We start from the raw sequence: 21,732 nt of genomic DNA on the forward strand, positions 1-21,732 counted from the left end.
GCAGAGCAGTCTCAAAAATGCCTGAACTCCATACATGGTCGTGTCTGGGAGCGGGAAGAAGAGATTTCATATTTCTTGAAATGTTAAAGAAGGACAGAGACGTAAGTCCAAAAGAACCTCAGGCTCCGGTCACGTCCGGTCTCAAGGAACGTCTCCTGAAGACCAATCAGACCGCTGCTGCCCTTTGCCTCTCAGAGCAGCAGCTCCCAGCAGCCTCCATCAATCCAGAACCGGCAGCCCAACAGAGAAGCCATTGATGCTTTGAAAGGGCCATATTAACTTTTTATTGGAGTAGTAAGCCTTCCTTATGCCGAAAAGAAAATTCTTCTTACCACTCATGCTGGTTGTGGTCATAGCTGAAACGGGGTTGAAACTTCAAACAAGCCTGGGAAGTGAAAGACTTCCTGGTGCTTTGGGTTTGACTACACTTTAAGATGGAGGCAAAAGAGAGAACGAGAAAGAGAGAGAGAGAGAGAGAGAGAGAGAGCACACATGTAGTTGCGTTGCTCAGCACGAAACTCAGAATGCAGAAGACTGAGATGAGAATAAATTATTCAGATGCAACATGTCTTACTATCTAAACCATGTAAAAGCCAAGATATTATCAACCTTTATATCATTTTCTCAATTAGTCTTTGGTGTTCTCTGTATTGTGCTTGCAACTATTTCTAAAGATAATAACTAGTGGTAGCCTATTTATTATATGTAGGCGTGTGTGTGTATGTGTATATCTGACCTCTTCAGCCTCAGCGGGACTGCATGGCCTGCCCTCTTAAAGTAGATTAGCGTGAAAAAGAACTGAACGTACCTTGTTGCCTGGATACAAAAAGCATCATTAAGCCCAATTATCAGCCACTTCAACTCACAATGAACAAGCTTCATCACAGATTTCAAAACAACATATCATTAACGAAAGCAAGCCACACAGAGGAGGAGGGAGTGGGAGGGAATGACAAGACAGGGACTGTGGATAAGATGAGGAAAGGGCGGCACAACAGAAGAGGAGAAGAAATTAGAGCAGAGAGATGTAGAACGTGCGAGCAGGTGGGATTTCAGTGTCATGTTCACGGACATTTCTGACTAATGATTGAAATATTTTAAGGCTGAAATTACGAGAGTAAAGTTTAGATGGCAGTTACACCCAAATTCAACATTTCAATGAAAATGATGCTAATATACCTGGAATCATTTCAGGCATGGAATAAACTGAGGGGTGTTGATTGCGAGAGGATGGCAGAAAACAAAAAAGATAAATAGTTTGAAGACAGCAGAGGTGAGAAGGGCAATGCGTGCGCAGAAAATATCAAATACTTCAACTCTGAGGAGCAGCAGGAGAGGCAGAAACAATATAAGTCAACAAAAGTGGCGAGACGGCTCTTCGTCGGGCGAGGGAGACCACTGGGAGTATTTGATAAAGAAAACAGAGTCGGGGCAAGAGAGCACGCAATCAGAGAAAGACAGAGCAGCCTGACTCATCCCTCCCCGTGATGCTGTGCATTTCCCTGAAGGTACAGAGGGCTGTAAATTAAAGAGAGCACAGTTCTTGTCAACTGTACCATCCAGAGAGAGACAAACGGAGAGAAGGGGTAAGGGAATGAAAGGGAGTGAATAAGTGCAGAAGAAAAGGGTTTGGGGACTTGGTGGTTTGCTTAAACTTCAAAAGTGTCATTGCTCAACAGGAGATTACTGAAAGTTTCCTGCCAACGTTGAAATAAGCTACGAGCTCAGAATGAGTTCAGGTCTGATGGACTGGTGCAACATATCTAATTACGTGAGAGCCCTGTGCAAAACATATTAACGAAAATAGTCTGCAACATTGTTCATGTCATCATCTGTGTTGACTGTGATAATAAACTGTAAAGGCTCAGTATGCATTGTACACTGCATCCACACTCAATTACATTTTCTCTGCAAAAAGGTATGAAAAATAGATTAAATATAATAACAATGAATGTATTTTCACAAGTAAAACTCCCTGTGCTCCACACAATTCACCCATCAATTGTTTTAAAGGGCGCAAATTACCCCTTTATTGCATTCACTGTATGGTCAGGTAGCCAAGCTGGCTATTATACCTGCTCACCTCTGAGCCGTGTCTACATGGTGAACATAGATTTAGATGCAAAATTTGTCTTTTCACTGTGCATGTTGTTTATCATTGTATGTCCCCAACCCTAAACCTAAGACGACTAAGACTAATTCCTGACCTAAATCTAAACCTAAAGCAACCATATAGACATGTTATCTTTGCTGGCTGGGTTATGTGTTAAGCACAACATTAGCTTTCCTGACTAATTCTGTACAGGCCGACAGGTTTAATGCTGCTAGCTAACACTCCAAATATGCAAAACTCTGTTTACAGTTCACAGTAAAAAGATAGCTACAGAGTAACAGAAACAAACTACCAAGTTTGGCTGCACAAGCCGTATATTTTACCAGACTTTGGCGACTTCAATTGACTAATGAGATTATTTTTTACTTGTCTGTAAATTGTTAATCGCCAACACCTATATTAGCCTGATTACCTGATTACTAAATTACTACTGCTGATTGCTAATGCTTCCAGCACATACACATATCCCAGCCTTGCATGTAAATGAATTAAACTCGCTTAATCAAATTCACTGTATTACTTTAGACCTGAACAAATGTTTACAAAAAGTTTATACTGTATTTAGTCATGGTAACAGTCCCATTGTAGCACTCTTGTCCAAAACTTGTGACACCTTTCATTTTTCCAAATGTACAGAAAATGGCAATACCTAAAGGGGGGGGGCACACGTGCAGTTATTGCAGCTCACTTGGCCACGGTGGAACATAAAATGAATATAGATTACTCCACTGCCCGGACTATAATGTGAGCAGGCATAGATAAGGTTCATGGTGAAATGTGTAACCATGAATTGCAGGGGAGAGCAGATAGGAGAGAAATTAGCACACGCCACTGTGAGGCAAAGACTGTGTGCTGACCTCTTGCTTTCATTCTGGTCACGGGTAATTATTCCTCCCTTTGAAGTATCTTTCTCCGCTGTCATAGATCAAGTCAAGACACACTTGGCTGGTCTAACCCAAATACAAAACAGCCACCCTGTATCTCTCACCAACACAAAGGCTGTGAACGGTTCTGCATTACAATGCTCAGTCACATCTTCGAGTCATTTTTATGCCATGCGGTAATTTGCCGTGGAACATTATTAGCAGTTTTAATATGCAGTGGAGGAGGGCTGGCTCTCAGCTGTCTTTGTGAAAGCTGATTATGAGGAGTTTAATTTCATCAGATAAGGATGCCTTCATTTATAAGCATACGCAGCTCCAGGCACCAAATCAGGCGTCAATGTGACAAGCACTCCCCCTGCTGTTGCTCTTCACGACAGCCTGGTCAGCACAGCTCCTTCAATCTGTGAGGAGTTGCCGTGTGAAAAGCTCTTACAGTATTTAGTCATTATTTACACACTAACAATAGTGCTTGAGAGACAGTGACCACAATCTGTAACCAACTGCCTGAACCAGTTCTGCTAAAAGACTGTAGTTTTTTCAAAACACTACACATATTTGATTAATTTATTCAATCATTTGGCTTCATAAAATCCTGTGTTTACATGGAAAACGCTGCCATTCAGAGTGCTAAACTTTAATGTCCTGCTAACTCCTCACAGGGGCAAACACATGTTGCTTAATTAGTAATCAGAGCTTTGGCAATAAAAGGGCCACAGATGAGCTCTTTTGTTTTCGGAGCTATGTGTGCCAACAGGGGAGAGAGGGGCATAGCTAGAGGAGAAAGAGTGAGAGGCAGAGGAAGAGGAAGAGGAAGAACAAGGAGAGCCATCGTGTGGTTGACCATGGGGTTTTTGTGATTTGTCACATTCATTCAGGATGATATTCATCCTCATATTTTATAATTTTCTCATTGCACTTTAAGTGATCAACCCCAATTTACAATAATAAAATTATGTTTTATACACTTTCTCTATGTATATATAACATGATTCAAATGCTGATTGTACCCGTTTTCCTATTTCAGACATTATTTTGCAATGATGCCACATAGATAAGGTTAATCAAACAGGGCAATGCCATAATTATTCTTTTGTCAGTAATAGTTGGGTATTTGTATTGTGCTGGTTTTAAAGAGGGCTGAAAGCAATAATTATTATTTGATACAAGTCTGTTCTGCATGTGGGGCTCTTGAATTAAGCTGTTGGCCCGGAATCAGAATTGCAGAAGTGCTCTCTATCTTCCTTTTAATCTCTGCCAAAACTGAGGATGTGGGTGAAAGCTATTGTGTCAGCTAGCATCTGTCAAGCTGAAATGTCCTGGAGGGGAAAACTAAATCCCAGGCACTTTCAGCAAACTAAAGAGAATTTCTCCGACATTTAAATGATGAATGTTGAAGTTAAGTGTCTTTCTGCTGGTTCTCAATAAATCTCATTCATCTTTGGTTTGCTCTCTCGCAAATCTATGCAGAGCGTCAAGCCAGGATGTCAGGGATGGATGTCCCGTTGGTGGACCACAATGAGACCGGAATCCCTCCAATAGACAATGGGACCTTCCTCCGTTTCTCCCCAACCTCTTCTTCAACGTCAGCGGCCGCCTCTTCACCAGGACGTCAGGGCAACGTCTACGTTTACGTGTGGCTCTTCCTCGGCCTGCTGGTCTTCCTGCTGACGCTGCTCATCATCTCCCTCCACAGGCTGAAGAACATCATCTCCTCGTCCTCCTCCGTCCCCGATTGCAGCAGCGAAGGAGGGAGCTCCTTCACCAACATGGAGATCTGTAGCATCTCGTCTCAGAGGTCCACCATCTCCTCACTGTCCACCTGAGTGAGATGGGAGGAGGCACATGCAGACACATAGACATACACGTCTGAGCGTATTTCCTCATGCGCGCATGCTTTCATGCAAACAACAGGCAAGCATGCGCAAAAGCCCACAGAGGTCAAGCGCTTCAGCCGCAAAGACAGCATGGCATTACACTCCATGAACGCATATTCTAATCTCGATGGTCCAGTGAGCCTGGCCTGGAGGAACGGTCATAGGCACGGGGGAAATACGGATCACAATGTGATGAACATGTCTGGAACATGTCAGAACCCTTCGGAGCCTTATTTCAACGATAAAGACAAGTGATCCTGAGAAACTGCTGTCGCTCTGCAGGAAACACCAGAATTAAAAACCAGGAACTAATATCCTCCCTCTTTGTTCTTGTACTGTACTTGTCATATTTACTATAGAACAAATAACTTTGCTTTCAAGTGATGCTTTGTACAGCATGTCTCATAATGTCTGTAGACTACATTGCAAAATTAGAGTTACAACAATATTAAAGACCATTACTTTGTGCAGAAATGCTTGCTTGTGCCTCAGTTATTCAGTAAGGCGTTAATGTGATGTAATAACATGCTGTGGACGTGCAGGTGACAGAGAAATGAGGGTTGTGTGTTTTAGACTATTGATAGGCAGTCATCCTCTGACTAAAACTACTGACAGACCAGGTCAAAAGTGGCATAAACAACAAGATGAGATTGCGGTCCTGAAAGACAGGTCTACCAGCGTAACGGATTACCCTCTCTTGCCTGTCAGCTCATATGGCGTCCGATTGCAGTCTCCATAGTGACTGAAGCGTGAGAGCTCTGCAGCTGTCAGTCTTGTCTGTATTCCAGGCTTAAGCTACATAAATGTCTGTTTCTGCTTTTTCTAATACTATGAAATGTTGCTTTTTTTTTTGACAGCGCAACAAAAATACGCCACACAAAGGTTCTTTCATCTTTGTCACATTTTTCCACAAAATTCAATTGCAATTCAAGAGCACTGAAGGCTCAGAGAGCGGCAGCGACGATGGCTACGATGCCACCAACACAACATTTGCTTTCATGGTTACCACGGAGTAAAATCATTGCATCAGTATGGTGACGTTAAAAAAAAAAAACACCCCTGATTATGCTGCATTGCCAGTTGAATTAAAGCGCTCATTCACAGTTCTAGTCCTGCAAACAGACATTATTAGACCAACAGTCTGTGCTGCTTCATAGATTTGATTTGCAGGACCACACACTGCAGATGGAAAAAGCCCAAAGCAAGTGCTTTAAAATGGAAATTGGAAGTGTTGTAAAATTAACATTTCTCTGTGTGTTCTTAGGAGGTGTAGCAGAACACGACGCAGGAAAAAAAATTCACAGCAAAGCAGGAAGTTGAACGACACAGTCAAGTGTGTTTAGAGAGCAACATTTTAACTCAAGAGTCTCTCGAAATCATCTGGAAGATCCCTTTTAGTCTCCTAAATGCTGCAACAAGAAGTCGATGATGTCTCACTCTCTCTGTGCAGCATTACAGTCATTAAGCAAAAAAAGAGACCTTTAGCGAAACATGTGACCAATCAAAAGTCAAGTCATCAAATTCTTTGCATATTTTATTTTTCTTATCATGATTTTTTTTTTTCAACTCACACATGTCATATTTTACATCTTTGCAATAAAACATGAATACAATAGTTTTTAGGGTTTCATAGATCCAAAAATATTTAACCTTTTTTTGGATACGTAAGTTGAACCTGTCGATAGAGTATGTGCATGTGCGCATTTGATCAAGATGGCTTCACACATACAGTACATCTCACATTTCTTCCCCTCACCTCCCTCCTCCCCCACCTCTATCAGCTACAGAATCATGATATTGCTTACAACTGTGAGGTTGTAAAACCTAATAATCACACATGAGCTCAACGCTTTAAATACAAACATCAATGCACAAATAATCCCGTAGGGAAAATGGACCTAAACAAAATGGCAGCCGACCAGAAAGAACCAAGCTAATAAATAATGATATGTGATTGGTGCAAAGTGCAAATACAAAACAAACTTTTACATTGATTTGATTCTCTTTTTTTAAATAATCAACAAATGTGGGTAAGTGAAGGTTTTCCGTTGCGCTTTCAGTCTTATTCAGCTGATTAAGTCTCCCACCAAGCCTGAACCAAGACTATATGTACATATTTGACAAAACAATCACCAAATATACAAAGGAAATCATGTCAGTCTTGTGGTTGTCATCCTTGGTGGCACTGGCAAGATCTCTTTATCATTACCATCTCCGGCAAAATTATCACCATCCTCGACACGCCGTTATTACCATCAGTCTTGTCAACATTATAATAATTATTACACAATATTTTACATACAGCAAGTCATTAATAAATTAAAGGTGATAAGCGCAGTTTGTGTAGTGAAAGAACACGTGTGGACTCTGACAGAGGCAGAGCCTTATTTACATAAAAATCTGATTTAACCCTGCTGCAGGTAAAATAAAATAAAAAAAAACAGCATTAGAAAATAAAATTAATCCAGATAAAATGAACTTAAATAAAACCATAACCCCAGGTAATTTTTCAAGGGTGAATTTAAGATCAAGCCAATAGCACCGTTTTTTTTAAATAGTGGGTGGGGCTGGTTCATTTCTGACCATTTGTAATCAGTTTGGACACATTGAAGGAGTCTTAATTTATAGTCCACCCGATTAATTCCCAGACTGAACTCCCCTCAAACGAAAAGTACTGAACAAAATTAATAAAGACGAAAAATATAAACAAAAACAAAACTTAGGTTCTTTGTCTGTGAAGCATTAAGCGTACCAGGAACTGCACCTGCACCAGTCCTGTGAGTGGTACGGGTATGATCGACCCCTACAAGGCCTGCTCGACTTGCTCTTTTTCTCCATTCTGCAGTCTGTCTATCTTAATAGCAGGTTTTGGTGTGTATCTTCGGAGTATTATGTGTCTGTGGTCACACACGTATGTGTACGTACACGTATGCACAGAGGAAGTTATTTCCACCAGCGCTGCCGCGTCCTCAAATCAAGTAAACAAGGGAATAGAGCCTACGGTCCGGTACTTGTTTTTCCTTCCTCTCCGTACCTTTCGTTTCCCGGCATAGCAGATACACAGCAGAATGCATCACCTCCTCTCCCTCTTGTTCTTCTCTCCTCTCTCCATCTTCCTCTTCCTCACACTGTCCACCTCAATACCTGTTCTGGTGTTCGTAGTGCCAGCGGTTGAAGTCTATGTTGAACGCCACAATGCTGCCGGACGCCATGCCAGTGATCAGAGTCCTGTGGGCAGAGCACACAGACACTCACATCTGTAAAATGAACTATACACATATGGTAGAAAATACTTTTTTTTTGGCTTGCAGGGCATCAGTCACATTTTCCTGGAACTGGGACACCATCTAAGGACTGGGTAAAACAACTGCCCCCGTACTGATCATTCAGTATTCTCTGCCGTCTCCAGTGAGATGACCCAGTTTCCCCAACAACAGTGGTCCTTAAGTAAATGCAGCCCTCAACTTGGCTGCCTTTATACAAACGGTCACACTGTCTGGTTTGGTCTGTCAGAGCAGCACCCTGTCTGTTTTACCTCTGGTCATGTGAGAGGTCCATGGCACGGATGCCTGCGTCACAGCCTGGGTAGATGTAAAGCTGTTTGAAGTCGCACGCCTGCCACACCTCCACGACCCCGTTATCACCTCCTGTCACCAAGTTCTGTCCGTCGCTACTCAACAGGATTGCCTGGAGAGAGAGAAAAAGGAGGGGAAGAGCAGTTAGAAGAGGCACAAATGCTCCGGTGTGTTGGACAACAGTATATTTAATTGTTTATGAGCAAAAAGGGAACAGTATTCATGCATTCATATACAGCAGAAATAATATTACTGTATATTTATATAGACAGTATTGACTCCAACTGCTTACCCGCGTGGAATCGTTGACCTCCATTTGTGCCAGTAGTTTTCCATTTATGCTGAAGTTGCAGAAGCGGCCTCTCTCATAGTAGATGATGCAGTGGCCCTCGCTGGACACTGAGATGAGGCGGGGCCGCTGGCACAGCTCTGGCCCCTCCAAGGCCCTAAGCAGGTCCCCTGTGATGGTGTGGACCAGGCACGGGCCCTCTGAGGAGAAAGACCAAAGCAAGATAAAACATACAGCTTTGTTGATGGTGAAGTTAGTTTAAATGTTGCGGCGTGCTCTAAAATATGAGCCCAACCTCAAAAACAAATCCAGAAAACAAGCTGTCCATCAGTCATTGTTATTATTACTATTATTATTATTATGATTAAACTGTTACAGTACAAAGACAGATTGTATGCAAAAATACACTGTTGAAAAAAAGTCTGTGATAAATGAATCTGAGGATTTTATCATTTAGTTTTTTTTACTGATTCTATATTAACTGTACAAATCGAATACATTCAAATGTAAAATTGAAACTTCTCTACGGCACAGACTGACAAATGAAGCCACACAAACCTTTAGCTCCACTGATGACCAATCCCAGCTCTGCACACACAGACACACACACCACCTCGTGGTCGTGTCCTGTCAGTACTGCCCTGGGAGCAGGGTAGTCACCTGGAGGAGAAAACAAAGTCAGACACACGTAACTGTAAACCTCTGGTTAGAAAGGCCCCACTCCCGTAGAACTGTACAGTTTTCTGAGCTCATTTCTGAACTAGGAACACACTCATGTGGACACTGAGACATTCACACGTCCTTTCCACCACTCACTGTTGTTGGGGTTGTCCCCTATAATGTGGTGTCGTCCACTCCAGTACCACAGAAGAAGAGTGGCATCTCTGGAGCCGGACACGATGTAGCAGTCTCCTCCGATGTAGGACTCTGACCTGGCCAGGCAAGTTACGACATCCCAATGGCCAAAAACTATCTGGGTCAGCTTTCCTGTGGAGGAGAAGGAGGAAGACGGGTAAGTCAGCGCGTGCCCTCGATAAATCCAGCAACGTGCTGTATGCCTGGGCGCGTATGTAAAAAAGAGATTTCCATATCTCTCCTAGACTAATAAATCTAAATTCGTGATCCACATTTAAAGTAGGACCTTTGACAGAATCACAAATTGACAGCTAAGAGTCTTCTGTACTTGATGCTCCACGTGTCTTACCGGTTTCAGTGGAGTAAACACGGAAGCTCTTGTCCCAGAAGCCGCAGACCAGGATGTAGCGGTTGTCGGCGGTCACCACAAAACAGTGTGTGTTGATTTGGATGCTCTGGTCCACCAGGTCAGTGATCTGACGCTTGTTCACGCCTGAGTTGTTTGCTATGTGGGAGCGCAAAGATATTAGCAGTTTAATGAGGGCATACCAATGCAATATAGTTAACAAGCTATCCGGTGAACTCTAACCTTTCCCGGTCATTGATCACCCAGGTCAGTGTTGTAAGTGCAGTCCACCCCCAAGATATTGCAGCCTGTGTCCCAGCAATATATCCCCAGTGTACGATGTGATATATGACTTCAATCCCACACGTGACCTGGCTGCCCTCATTATCTGCTTACTGAAAATAGTGCTCTTAATATTATTATTACTCACTGTTGGTAATGTTGTTGACACTGTAATTTCAGATAACGTAATGGTTACACATATTATAAATACATTTCTGTTCACATATTCAGTATTATCTAGTGCCAAAAATGTTAAAACCAACAAAATCCTCTGTGGAGATTTTGTGCACTGACCTATCAGAGGGTCCATCTCAATGGGAAGATGATGAGCCTGTTCTAGGGAGTATCCTGGAGCTCCACGGAGACCTGGGGGATTTAAGGGTCAAACATTACAGACAGTCATACATACAAACACGTGCATATACACATCATAAAGTAGTGAAGGATAAAGGCTAAACTACAACCTCTAATGTAATATATGTATAAAAAGTGCCTGATGTGGCAATCAATAACATAAGTGATTTGAGCTGCGTCATGACCCTCTATAATCATATTACCACAGTTAATTACACCTAGTCTGCTGTACTAATGAGGTCAATGATGAGGTTAATTGAAGCTTTAATTAACAAATATTTCTGTGTCAACATCCAGCGTGTGGACAACATCAGTGTAAACACTAACATAAGACATTACACAAACAAAAACTATGGGCTCTGTATCTACCACTGAAATGAACTAACATCTCACTGAGTTTATTAACATTACAGGCTTCCATAATGCGGCCTTAATTTCATTGTAATATAATATAATATAATATAATATAATATAATATAATATAATATAATATAATATAATATAATAATTAGGTCAATAATATGTCAGAAAAATGTGAAAAAATGCCAATTACAATTCCAAAGATCCCTAAGTGATTTTTAAATTGCATTTGTTCGACCAATCATGTTAAAAAAAGAAGCAAAACTCCACATTTGAGAAGCTGGAATCAGCAAGTGTTTTTCCTTGATAAATGAACTAAATATCTAAATGTTTGTCAAAGTTGCTGCTTATCAGTTTTCTGTAACTGTACTTATTGATAAGTTGACTAATTTCACCCCTTTTATACACTCTGTATGCTACTGTATTATCAAGGGATTGTAGTAGCATAGTGTTAGAAAGGTGCTCGAAAATCTAGTCACATTATCTCCTAAATATGCAAAACAAGCGACGTAAAGTTTGGAATATAATGTTGGTAGTTGTATCACTATTAAGTAGAATGTAATGTCACTAATGTAAAGCACTCACCAACTGTGTTGTGCCAGCGGTTGACAGCAAACAGCCGACTACACGTGACGGTGACGGCGGCTGGTATGCTGAGGTGGGGAAGCGTGTTGGCTGCGACATGAGTGACTGGGGAGTTGGAGGGGAACTTGAGCACCATGATGACATCCTGCTGCATCTGATCCTTAAACATCAGAGGGCTCTGGGGAAGGAAACACTGGTGAGACAGACAGAGAAAGAGAGAGGGACAGAGAGGAAGAGGAAGAGGAAGAGGGGAAGAGAAGGGCAGAGCGAGGTCAGGGTAGAGAGGGAGGGGAAATGGAGACGGGGGAAGAGGGAGAGACAGAACAGATGGGACAGAGGGAGGGAAGGGAAAAGGTATATTAGTGGGAGCACAGGGTCAGAGCAGGTACACACACTGAGGGTGGCTCTAGGCCGAGGAGAGGAGGTGGAGGCACTGGCTGGTCGGGGGTTCGGGACTGACAGGTTTGGGTTGAAATGGATGGCTCTGATGTGGAGACACTGAGGCCTCGTGCTGCTGAGGGTAGCAGGGAGGACAGAGAGGCTAAAACCAGGGCAGAACTGCTTTAAAAAAACATCATTACATGAACATACACTTGTATGTAATAAAATCATATGCATACGCCTTGGTAATAAAGCCATTCATAAAAGTGGACTAATATCATTTCATGTACAGGGCTGAAATGTGTTGAAAATGTGAAACCCAACGCATAAATGTGTTTCACAAAATGTCAAAAAAGGAAAGTTTAGTACCCTTCGACTATGAGAAAAACTGTCTTCTTGTTCCCAAACTGTACATTTTCTTAATTACAACCTCTCAACACTGACTTAAGGAATATGCAGAAAATAAGTATATATATCTTTCTGCTAAGCACAGGCCCGCAGCTGAGGTCTAATGTATGAGTAGAGTTTTTTGTAAGCATATGCAGAGAAGTCTTCTATGAAACTTATAACTAAAGTTAGATCTGCTATGGCTGCTGAGGTTTTCTTACCAGGTGCATGGCGGAGGAGCGAGGTGGGTGCGGCTCGATGAGCAGCTGGGAGGGGACCTGACCACATGCCTGAATCTGGGCCTCAATCAGCTGCAGTTGGAGGAACAGAGATGGGGTTGACAAAGCAGAGGAAGAAGAAGGTTACACACTGCTTTACTTTCCCTAAATATGCATGTTTGTCTTTTGTGTATGCTCCGTGGAGATGTATGCATGTGCTGTAGGTGCGTTGAATGCATTCCTGGGGAGAATGACTTCTATAAAAATAGCCATGAGGATTAATCATTTAGTGGCAGTCTCAGAGCTTTGAGAAACTCATGAGGGGGAGTTTTCTGCACTGTAATTATCAATTTGTGAGTGAAACAAGAGTAATGTGTTGTCATAGAAACCAACCTCACGTTGTGCAGCTTCTAGATTGTCTAGGTTGACAGCTCCCTCATAGGATAAGAAGTTGAACACGTTGAGCGCTCGGACCGCTTCTGGCCCTCGCTGTTTGTAGCCAAATATTAGATCGATCCACTGGTGAAGCTGGCACGACACAAATTCGCTCTCCAATGCCTGGTCGCAGTAACGGGTGCAGAGAGAGAGGAGTTAAAGGCAGAGACAAAAACAATACTCTCTTTATATTTTAGAAGACTGTCTTTGTCTCTCACCATCCTGTTAATGCGGACAAAGTCTTCGGGTTTCTTGGCCCAGGCGGGAAGCTCCACGTCACACACAGGAACTCCGTCATCACGAACCCCGAGCTCATACTCGTTACTGTTGACGAACATCTCAGGCAAATAGTAGAACTCTGGGATCAGCTCCTAATGGACACGACAGAAATACATTGTTTATTCTATAAAAATTATTACATTTCCAAAAATTCTTAGTGATTTTACTAAATCTGTGATGATGGAAAAGATGCACTTGATACTTCCATGGCTTTAGATGGTGTGTGGATGTCTTTAAGTATATTTATTGACACTCTAAGTACATTTAAAGATCTTCAAATTAAAATTAGAAACACTAGCAACAATATATTTTCAAACTGTAAAGCATTAGCTGAAAAACTTTCTTATTATTATTGTGTCCCTTAGTGTTATGTGCCTCAGTGCTGACTGATTTTAGGCTGATTTTATTGCTTTACAACAATTTTAACAGGTCACTTCAGCCCACCAGGAACAGTTACCTTGACATCAGCCGTGTCCCTCTGGCAGTTCCTCCACGAGCAGCCGATGCCAGAGAAGGATCTCTCTGGATGGTCAAACTTGCCATCGTTAGCGTTGAGGAAAAATGTGGTGAAGGGCTCCTACAGGCACAAGAACAGACAAATTAATTTCAAAAGAAACCTTGGGCCTCTGACAAGTTTTCAAATTGCAGCTTTAAGTTTCTAAGTAAGTAAGTTAGTAAGTGCGTGAGGTAGGTACTTACTATCCTGAGCATCCACATCAGTGTTGAGTGAGCAGTAGAGTACAGGGTTGTATAGTGGTGAGAAGGTGTGCTGTCGTCGTCCCACGTCTCGTAGCGTTCTGCATAAAACGCTGCTCGCTTGGGATTCAGCGCACCGATTGGCTGGAAAAACAACAGAGTGAAATAATTGGCTTAAGTCGGTGATTACAAAAGAAACTATACGTGCAGTTTTCTTCTTTTTCCTTCGGAGCATATCATACATAATTCTCCCAAATGGTCAATGCTTAGACAATACAACTAACAAGCTCAGGCTTGTCTATTGTGATCCTCTGTACGGGGAAGGAATGTGGCTTTTTTTGTTGGAAAAGGGAGATTCCTGCTAAACCCCTTTACAGTACATGAGCTGGACTTTATTTTACCATTCATTTGATAGCTTAGAACACCTGCCAATTCATTGGACACAGTGCATTAAGCATTGTGTGCCTGAGTGCTCTAACCTTGGAGAGGTCTCTGAAGTTGCCAGGGAGAGTGAGATCAAGCTCCTCTGAATCGTAGTTAGTCAAGACCCAGGGGAAGATAGGGTACTGGTTCAAATCATTGTATGTCCTCCCTGCAGGGACAAAAAAATGACAAAGTGGATGTATAGATACAACATTATTCCAGACACTTTATGAATAAACAGCATGTTTACTTGACATAACTCTGTATTCACAGTATCAGATTAATGTATGCTATATGTCATTATCCAAACTATAAAAAGCACAAACTGTGGACAAGCCGCTACGTACCAGCTTTTGTAAAAGTATTTTAACAAATTTTCATTGAATGCCATTTATTCAGATAAGCATTTGAAATTCATTCTGCATTTCTATTGTGTAAACATATCAATATATCAAGGTAATTTAATTATGACAGGTTTGTACAACAACATGCAACTGGTGGCCCCTTCATGCAGCGCACAGAACATAGAACATTTCCAAGATGTCGCTGCACCAGTGGCAGCTCGTTACAGTAGCTCTCGCCCAACTTTGAGCTTCCTCTTAGTAAATGTCCCCGTCGTTGGACTAATAAATGAATATCTTAGTTAAAAGTAGCAATATATACACTAATAATTCAGTAGTGTATTTTTTGTCTGGATGACATCACATTAAAAGTTGGACATCTGGGAAACATTGTTCATCAACTTTGACTGTGTTTGAGCACCATTCGAGTGTTGTTGATGTAAACAGAGTCCACCTCTGACTGCCTCCCCTCATCCTGCTGAAGCTCAGAACACAGTGACTGCAGTGATTAACGGCCCTTTTTTTATGGATGTTTTTGAATATCTATGAATAAATTGACATTTTCTAATACATAAAGGGCATAAGAACACAAAAAATAGCATTATGTATATACTATATTAACAGTAGATCATCCACTGTTATTGCAGTTGCATTTATTCATATATTTCTGTACATTATATATATTTTAGTTCACACTGGTGACTGTTATTATGCATAATGCAAAAGGTTTGTCTTATTCAAATCATGCAGCATCTTTATCTGGTCTCTTCAATAAAGTATTTTTATACATTGGCTTCTTTATTTATGTAGATGGAGAGAAATAAAAAAAAAGGCTAGGCGAGGCTGCAATTTCTGGCTGTGCAGTTATTTTTGAACAAATCAGCACAGTAGCATCTGTCAGAACAACCAAATAAGGTCACATAAGTTAACTCTTCACAGCAGATAAGATAGAAAATGTCAATATCATACAGTAGAAAGAGAGAAAATGAAGGAAACAAGTATTCTTTCAACTAATTCAATTGTTTAGACAGCAGACAGGGTTGACCACAAACCTCCATATATTATGTAGAGGCTGAGATCCACAACAACAGACTCTGCAGAATGAGAGCTCATGACATGTGATTGAAAGAGAACTTCACCTGCAATTGTGTTGAGGAACATGAGGTACTCAAAGTTGGAGATCTCTCTCCTCTGCCAGCGCTGCGTCATGTTGGACGACTTGAAGAGCTGACGAGGAGTGGCCAAAGAAATCCGCCTGGGACACACACACACACACACACACACACACACGCATTGAAGTAGATTTTCTTTCTGTCAAACCTGTGGAAAATCCCTTTCTCATGCAGAACAGTGTTGTACCAGCTGACTGTACCCTGCACCTACCTGGCCTGTGGCAGACCGTAACTCGTTCCTACACCCACCCGTGGGAGACTGTAGACCACCCTTTTGACTGTGGCCTGGTCAGGGAAGTTAAACATCACAGACGCTGGAGAGAGGAAGAGACAAGATATAGTCAATCACTCAACAAGACAACTGATGTTGAACTGGTAACAAACAGCAAATACATCTGCAGATACTGTATAATGATGACATTAGTACGGGTGGCTGTAATGGGACAGAAAACTGGAGCCTGGGGAGCGTTTATGCTCTTCATGCTGAACAACAGCAGATGAAAAAAGGGCTGTTTTACTCATTAGTTATTGCTAACAGCCAACGTTTAAACATAATCTGGACATTCTGTTAACTGTTGGTGTCAGTGTATTATACTTGTTGGTGTCCCATCCTTTTTCGTGATTATGTGCCCAATTCATTTTCTAGAAACTCATTCATGAAAAGTGCTCAACTGTAAACACAAAACAAAACAAAAAAAGAAACACTGCTTGCATATATGGTATTTTTGTTAACCTGCCATGCCATTCGTTATCTTTTTATAGGCTTGACAGGTTGAATATGTTGATAGCAAATAATCAGTGTCAGTGAGTAGGATTTTGTAACAGACTTTTGATCTGAGAAATCAATAAATGTGAGTATGTTACTACAAGTAATAAAAAAAATCTGCAGACTTACTTCTGTTGGCCATGAAGACCTCTAGCCCTGTATTCTGCAGCAGATAGCGTCTGGAGAACACGGCTCGGATCTCACTGAACATCCATTTGCCGTGTAGACCCTCTGAGTAGGCAAGCACCTGTTGAGGACAACCATTGAAAAGAACATTTTAAGGTGAAGAAAGACCTAAAGAGACAAATTAATCCCAAATTATTTGGATCATTAAGTGAAAAGCAGTGAGTAACAATGGAAACAATCTCCAGGAGGATGTGTCTAAATATTTTTTCCTCTGTGTCTCTTTCCTTTCACTGAAAAATAAGAGGCAGCTTGTACTTACTTTAGCGTCAGTCGTCTTGAATGTAAGATCTTCCTCATCCACCTCAAAGTAGATCTCCGTAGTAGTGATGGACAAAGTGCCTCGGGCCACCACCACTGGAGCCACCAACTGAGCTGGAGTGCTCAGAACCACGGGGCCTGGGGGCACAAATGTTTTACTCAGGTATTACTACCACTGACAGGCTCCTGATACTCAGTAGTACTAAGCAATCATCACACACTACAGATGATTTAATGGCACATGTACTCTCATTTCAGTAGTTAGTTAGGATTGATCATGTATCTGCATCTTCTTCTCCTTTGCTTACTGTTGTAAACAACCCATCAGGTGTGGAGAGGAGCCATTGGATAAATTAGGTATTTGGTCTGATTTGCATAAGGATCAGCTTTTAGTAGATTAAGTTTTAAGTTTAAGTTTTTTAGTAGCCTTAATTTTCTTGAGTCAGGTAAATCAGCTGGGTTGTTAGTGTAGTTGCAAACTTTCAACTTGCCTTTGGAGGTAAAAAGTCTTGGACGGAAACGTACTAAAAACAAAGAGTCATAGACGCTTCACTGTTCAGTTGTACTGTAGCATAGTGTGTGTGTGTGTGTGTGTGTGTGTGTGTGTGTGTGTGCGTGCGCATCTTACCAGCAAGGTTATCAATCTCTTTTTCCTGCAACAAGCTGACAGCATCATCGTCTCCCTCCAGCATTAACTCTGCCTCTGGGTTCTGGGTGACCACTGACTGGCTGCGGAAATTCTTCTTTGACTTAAGCCCCTCCTCATCTTCTTCTGTACCTGGGTGTTTTTAAGTGTGCATGTGAGAGCCTTGTGTACATATAAAGGCAAAAAACGGATACTGACCAAGTGCAACATGTTTATTTTGGTACACAATACTGACTGTATTCCTCCAGAGCTTTGAGTGGCACGTCGGCGTGCGTGGAACCAAAGGCATTTCGCACAAATCTCCGTCTCCTCCTCAGGTCGTCCTCCCAGTAGTCTAGACGCCAGAAGTCATGCAATTGGCTGGAGACATAAAAAGGGAAGAGAAGATTAAAAAGTAATTTCAGTGACTGGAGGCAAACAAGGCGTGCATTTTAAGGCTTTTCCTTCAGGGACAATAAGGTTAAAGTTTGTGTTGAAGCTGAAGTTACAGGTGACATTTACACTTGGGTTTTCCAAAATTAATTTCCTACAATCAAAAGGTTCCTCTTTATTGGGATAAAGGACAGTTTTTGACTATAGTGGATGAGTTTGATAAACTATTCTGCAAACACCAATAACTGGCTTTAAGCTGAGAGGAAAAAACATAAATTTGACGTGTGCACCCTATAGAGCCAAAGGAATTTATGAAGAAATTCATAGACGCAATTTAATTGTAACTGAAACTTTCAATAAGCATTTTGCTGATGTGAACAAACATTAAAAATACCACCTGGGCCGTTACACAATTTACTTCATCAACAGTGACACGAGCAAGACAAGCTTCAGATGTTGCTTGTCACATGTCCTCAGATTAAATCACATGTCTTCAGAGTAGTTGCCAGCCTGGGGGCAGATCTGGATAACAAGCAATCACTGATTTAATGTGTGTACGTGAGTGTGCTAAATAGGGAGATCAGGCTCACACAGCTACCAGGCAACTATGATGTTAGGCTTCAGTTGTCTGTCCATGATTAATGTTAAATAAGACTGGATTGTTTTATAAATCCTGCTTTTCCTGGAAGATATTATCTTTCATAAATGCGTTTATTGATTTCTTTCTCTACATTTTATTGCTGATTATATTTAAAGTTCCTGAATTGAAGAAGAGAGTCAGTGATGTGATGCTGATGACACTGTACTGGCTTTATGAATTAATGGTGTAAAAGCAATAAGCTACATTGTTATTGTGTTATAGTAATATGGATCAAAAGTAATGGACGGTGCTGCACCTACTGATACCATTTCCTTATTATATGCAAGAAGCGTTCCGTGTGAGCACTTGTGTTACACTGCTGCCAAATGATATCCTGTGTAATGATAATCTAAAAATGTCCCACAGTTAAATTTGACACGCAGTTGCTCGGATCTTCTGCTCACCTCTGTGACATTGTCCCCCACGCTCCGTGCTTATTGGTCAGGATGTTGAGGATCTTCTGTTTCAGCTGATTAGCAGTCACATGATCTCTGTGCTTTGCGGCACTGATGAGGTGATCGCACATTTTCTCCTCTTCTCTCCGATCCGCAGCGTACTGAGCACAGTTAGACTGCAGACAAGAGAGAGTGGGGGATGAAAGAGTTAAGAACAGAAACAGTATGAAGCCAAAGACCATTACTGTTGAGGAGATGAGGAGACTGTGGTAATGAGGAGATAGTGTGTTTGTTCAAATATAACAACTTGGTATAAAAGACATTCAGTCTTCAGTGTCAAACATTAATAAACAGGCAAAAATCACATGATAAAATATTAGTATTATAATATATAGACCAAACATTTGGGAGAATTATTTGGTGTTTCTTTATCAGTTAGAGGTTTTCAGCAGGTCATTGATGAGCTTAACAGTGTCCTGCTGAAACATGAGAACATAAAATCCAGGTGAAAATCAGTTTAAATGTACTAACAGCAGGTACTTAATTACAAAAAATCCAGGTATTTGTTGGTTATAATCAGTAACAACATTGGGCATTACGTCACATGGCCTTATCCTTGGAGGCTTTAATGGGGTCACAAATCGAGGTGATGCTCTGTGGGTTTACCTCAAATTCAGCATGTTTGTGAACATCCTCTGCTCTCTGTCTGTTCAGGATGAACTCTGCTTCATTGGCAACACGCACAATATGATCCTTCATGGCGTGGCACAGAAGTCTGGTGAAGGAGTGAGATACGTAAGGGACGTGAAAGAAAGCGACAAACATTAGCAATAGCAACACTTTAATTTAGAGAAAATCTCATTCTCCATGAGATAGATGCTGATTGATGCATGTTTTGCAGCTGAAGCTTATACATGTGTGGGTAAAGAGTACGTTTTTTTGTGTTGTAGGCCTTATTTAATGAAATCACGCCAATAAACAGCTTCGAGTAAAAACAAGATTACAGTCAGTGAAAATAGACCAGCCCAAATTGACTGTAAACTTCATTGTGCTTTAATGATTCGACTTCTTACTGAACACACATGGTAACAAGCACTTATCCTGGCAAGGTTCTCATTAGGGCTCCATCAGCCATTAGTTGTTAAGCACTGATAACAATGTTGATGTTGATGTGTTAATCACAGGGAATCATTTGGGGTTATAATCAGTCCGTGTGATTGATTACCTTCCCTCATTGATGAGTTCAATGAAGGCCAATCCGGCGTTCTTCTGAATGGAGTTTTGCCACTCCTAAGTGCAGAGGACACATCAAAATTACTGTGGTTGGGGGTAAGTGTGTCTGGCATATATGTCATTTCACACTGATATTGTTCCTTCTTTCTGGAAATTCAATATAGATAAAACAACCAGAGTTGAATGAAGCACTCCTGCCCATCACTTTGCAACATTATCACAGCAATGTCAGTATACAGTGGACAAATTTCTACGGTTTCACAGTACATATCACCACATCACCTCACGTTGTTTGGAAGAGCTGGAAAGGTTGCTGAGGTTAATCAGCTGATCAACATGCAAAAAGCATCAGCGAATACAGAGATGAAAATCGCTTTATTCAAGAGGAAAACGTTTCACCGTGTATCACCAAGACTGTAAAGGTGCAACTAGCCAACCCGTCTAAGAGTATCTGAGTGTTTCATGTGTTTGTGCATATGAGATTGGAGGCTTCTGAGCAGGATAAGAGTGTTGCTGAAAGCCTCAAACTATCAGAGCTCCATTAGCTCTTAAGGCAGTAAAGGACACGTGGGAGCATCTCCTGTTACACCCCGCCATCCACAGGATCAATATCTGGGCTAGGGTTCGCTCTCCCGGGCCTCTAATGGCAGACAAGGCCGGAGCCAGGGGTAATACTATACATGCTGACGAGCAGCCAGCCGGTAGAGTGGAGGGGAGGGAATGGAGAGGGAGTGGTGAAGAGGAGAGGGCAGTGGGGAGAGTGGTAGAAGATGAAAGCAGTTGCCACAGGATAACTCGAGTTAAAATGGACCAGAGACACATAGTGTGTCTGATGGTACAGTTGAAGATGGACCAGGGAAAAAGGAGAGAAGAAAGCAGTAAGCACAGTAGTAGAGTTGAAGAATAAGAAGAGCATGAGGAAAGAACTAAGGAACTCCCCCACGGACAAGGGCTTTTAGAGGCAACAAGAATCCAACAAAAGAGAGAATAATTGGGAGTCAACCTGCATGATATAAAAGAAAGAGAACATCGGCCACCTACGCCATGAGGGAACAGCTCTGTAGTGGTAAGTGCCTCACTGTTGTCACTGCCTTTTGGATGTTATTCAGGAAAATGGAGACACTGGCTTTGCATGCAAGTTAGATAAATGACCCCAATAACATTCTAAATGAATAAGCTTTGATGCTTTTTTTAAATCTAATTTAGTTCTTAAAAATGAAATCCGGTACAAGAAAAGGTTTATGTGCATGTGACTGACATTGAACATTCTTTTTTTGTCGTTATGATACTGATAGGGGAAATTATGTTGTGGATGATGAATAGAAGTTGATATTGTATTACATCTGCAATGCGCTCATCACACAGTCAACCCTGCCTCACAGGGCAG

General features: G+C 41.5%; 2 protein-coding genes across 2 annotated transcripts in view; one reads left to right on the forward strand and one right to left on the reverse strand.

Moving 5' to 3' along the window:
• The first annotated feature begins 4,478 nt into the window (after nucleotides 1-4,478).
• LOC139213557 (serine-rich and transmembrane domain-containing protein 1) lies at nucleotides 4,479-4,820 on the forward strand. The gene has a single exon (XM_070844288.1). The coding sequence runs from the start codon at nucleotides 4,479-4,481 to the stop codon at nucleotides 4,818-4,820; it is 342 nt and encodes a 113-aa protein (XP_070700389.1).
• Nucleotides 4,821-8,008: 3,188 nt separating this feature from the next.
• Nucleotides 8,009-21,732, reverse strand: part of nbeaa (neurobeachin a) — an 87,657-nt gene continuing 73,933 nt past the window's right edge. The window contains 23 exon segments of the mRNA XM_070843141.1: nucleotides 8,009-8,099; nucleotides 8,407-8,558; nucleotides 8,739-8,935; nucleotides 9,294-9,395; nucleotides 9,552-9,722; nucleotides 9,940-10,095; nucleotides 10,513-10,584; nucleotides 11,518-11,710; nucleotides 12,507-12,596; nucleotides 12,897-13,061; nucleotides 13,157-13,309; nucleotides 13,675-13,794; nucleotides 13,917-14,057; nucleotides 14,393-14,505; nucleotides 15,817-15,932; nucleotides 16,061-16,163; nucleotides 16,745-16,862; nucleotides 17,061-17,197; nucleotides 17,688-17,837; nucleotides 17,941-18,065; nucleotides 19,122-19,288; nucleotides 19,779-19,887; nucleotides 20,338-20,402. Of these exon segments, the coding sequence (XP_070699242.1) occupies nucleotides 8,009-8,099; nucleotides 8,407-8,558; nucleotides 8,739-8,935; nucleotides 9,294-9,395; nucleotides 9,552-9,722; nucleotides 9,940-10,095; nucleotides 10,513-10,584; nucleotides 11,518-11,710; nucleotides 12,507-12,596; nucleotides 12,897-13,061; nucleotides 13,157-13,309; nucleotides 13,675-13,794; nucleotides 13,917-14,057; nucleotides 14,393-14,505; nucleotides 15,817-15,932; nucleotides 16,061-16,163; nucleotides 16,745-16,862; nucleotides 17,061-17,197; nucleotides 17,688-17,837; nucleotides 17,941-18,065; nucleotides 19,122-19,288; nucleotides 19,779-19,887; nucleotides 20,338-20,402 (3,006 nt within the window).

Source organism: Pempheris klunzingeri, chromosome 14 (assembly GCF_042242105.1).
Source record: "Pempheris klunzingeri isolate RE-2024b chromosome 14, fPemKlu1.hap1, whole genome shotgun sequence".
NCBI lineage: Eukaryota > Metazoa > Chordata > Actinopteri > Acropomatiformes > Pempheridae > Pempheris > Pempheris klunzingeri.

What these genes read in the sequence shown, in the direction of transcription:
- LOC139213557 (XM_070844288.1), top strand. Translation starts at nt 4,479, where the DNA reads ATGTCAGGGATGGATGTCCCGTTGGTGGACCACAATGAGACCGGAATC.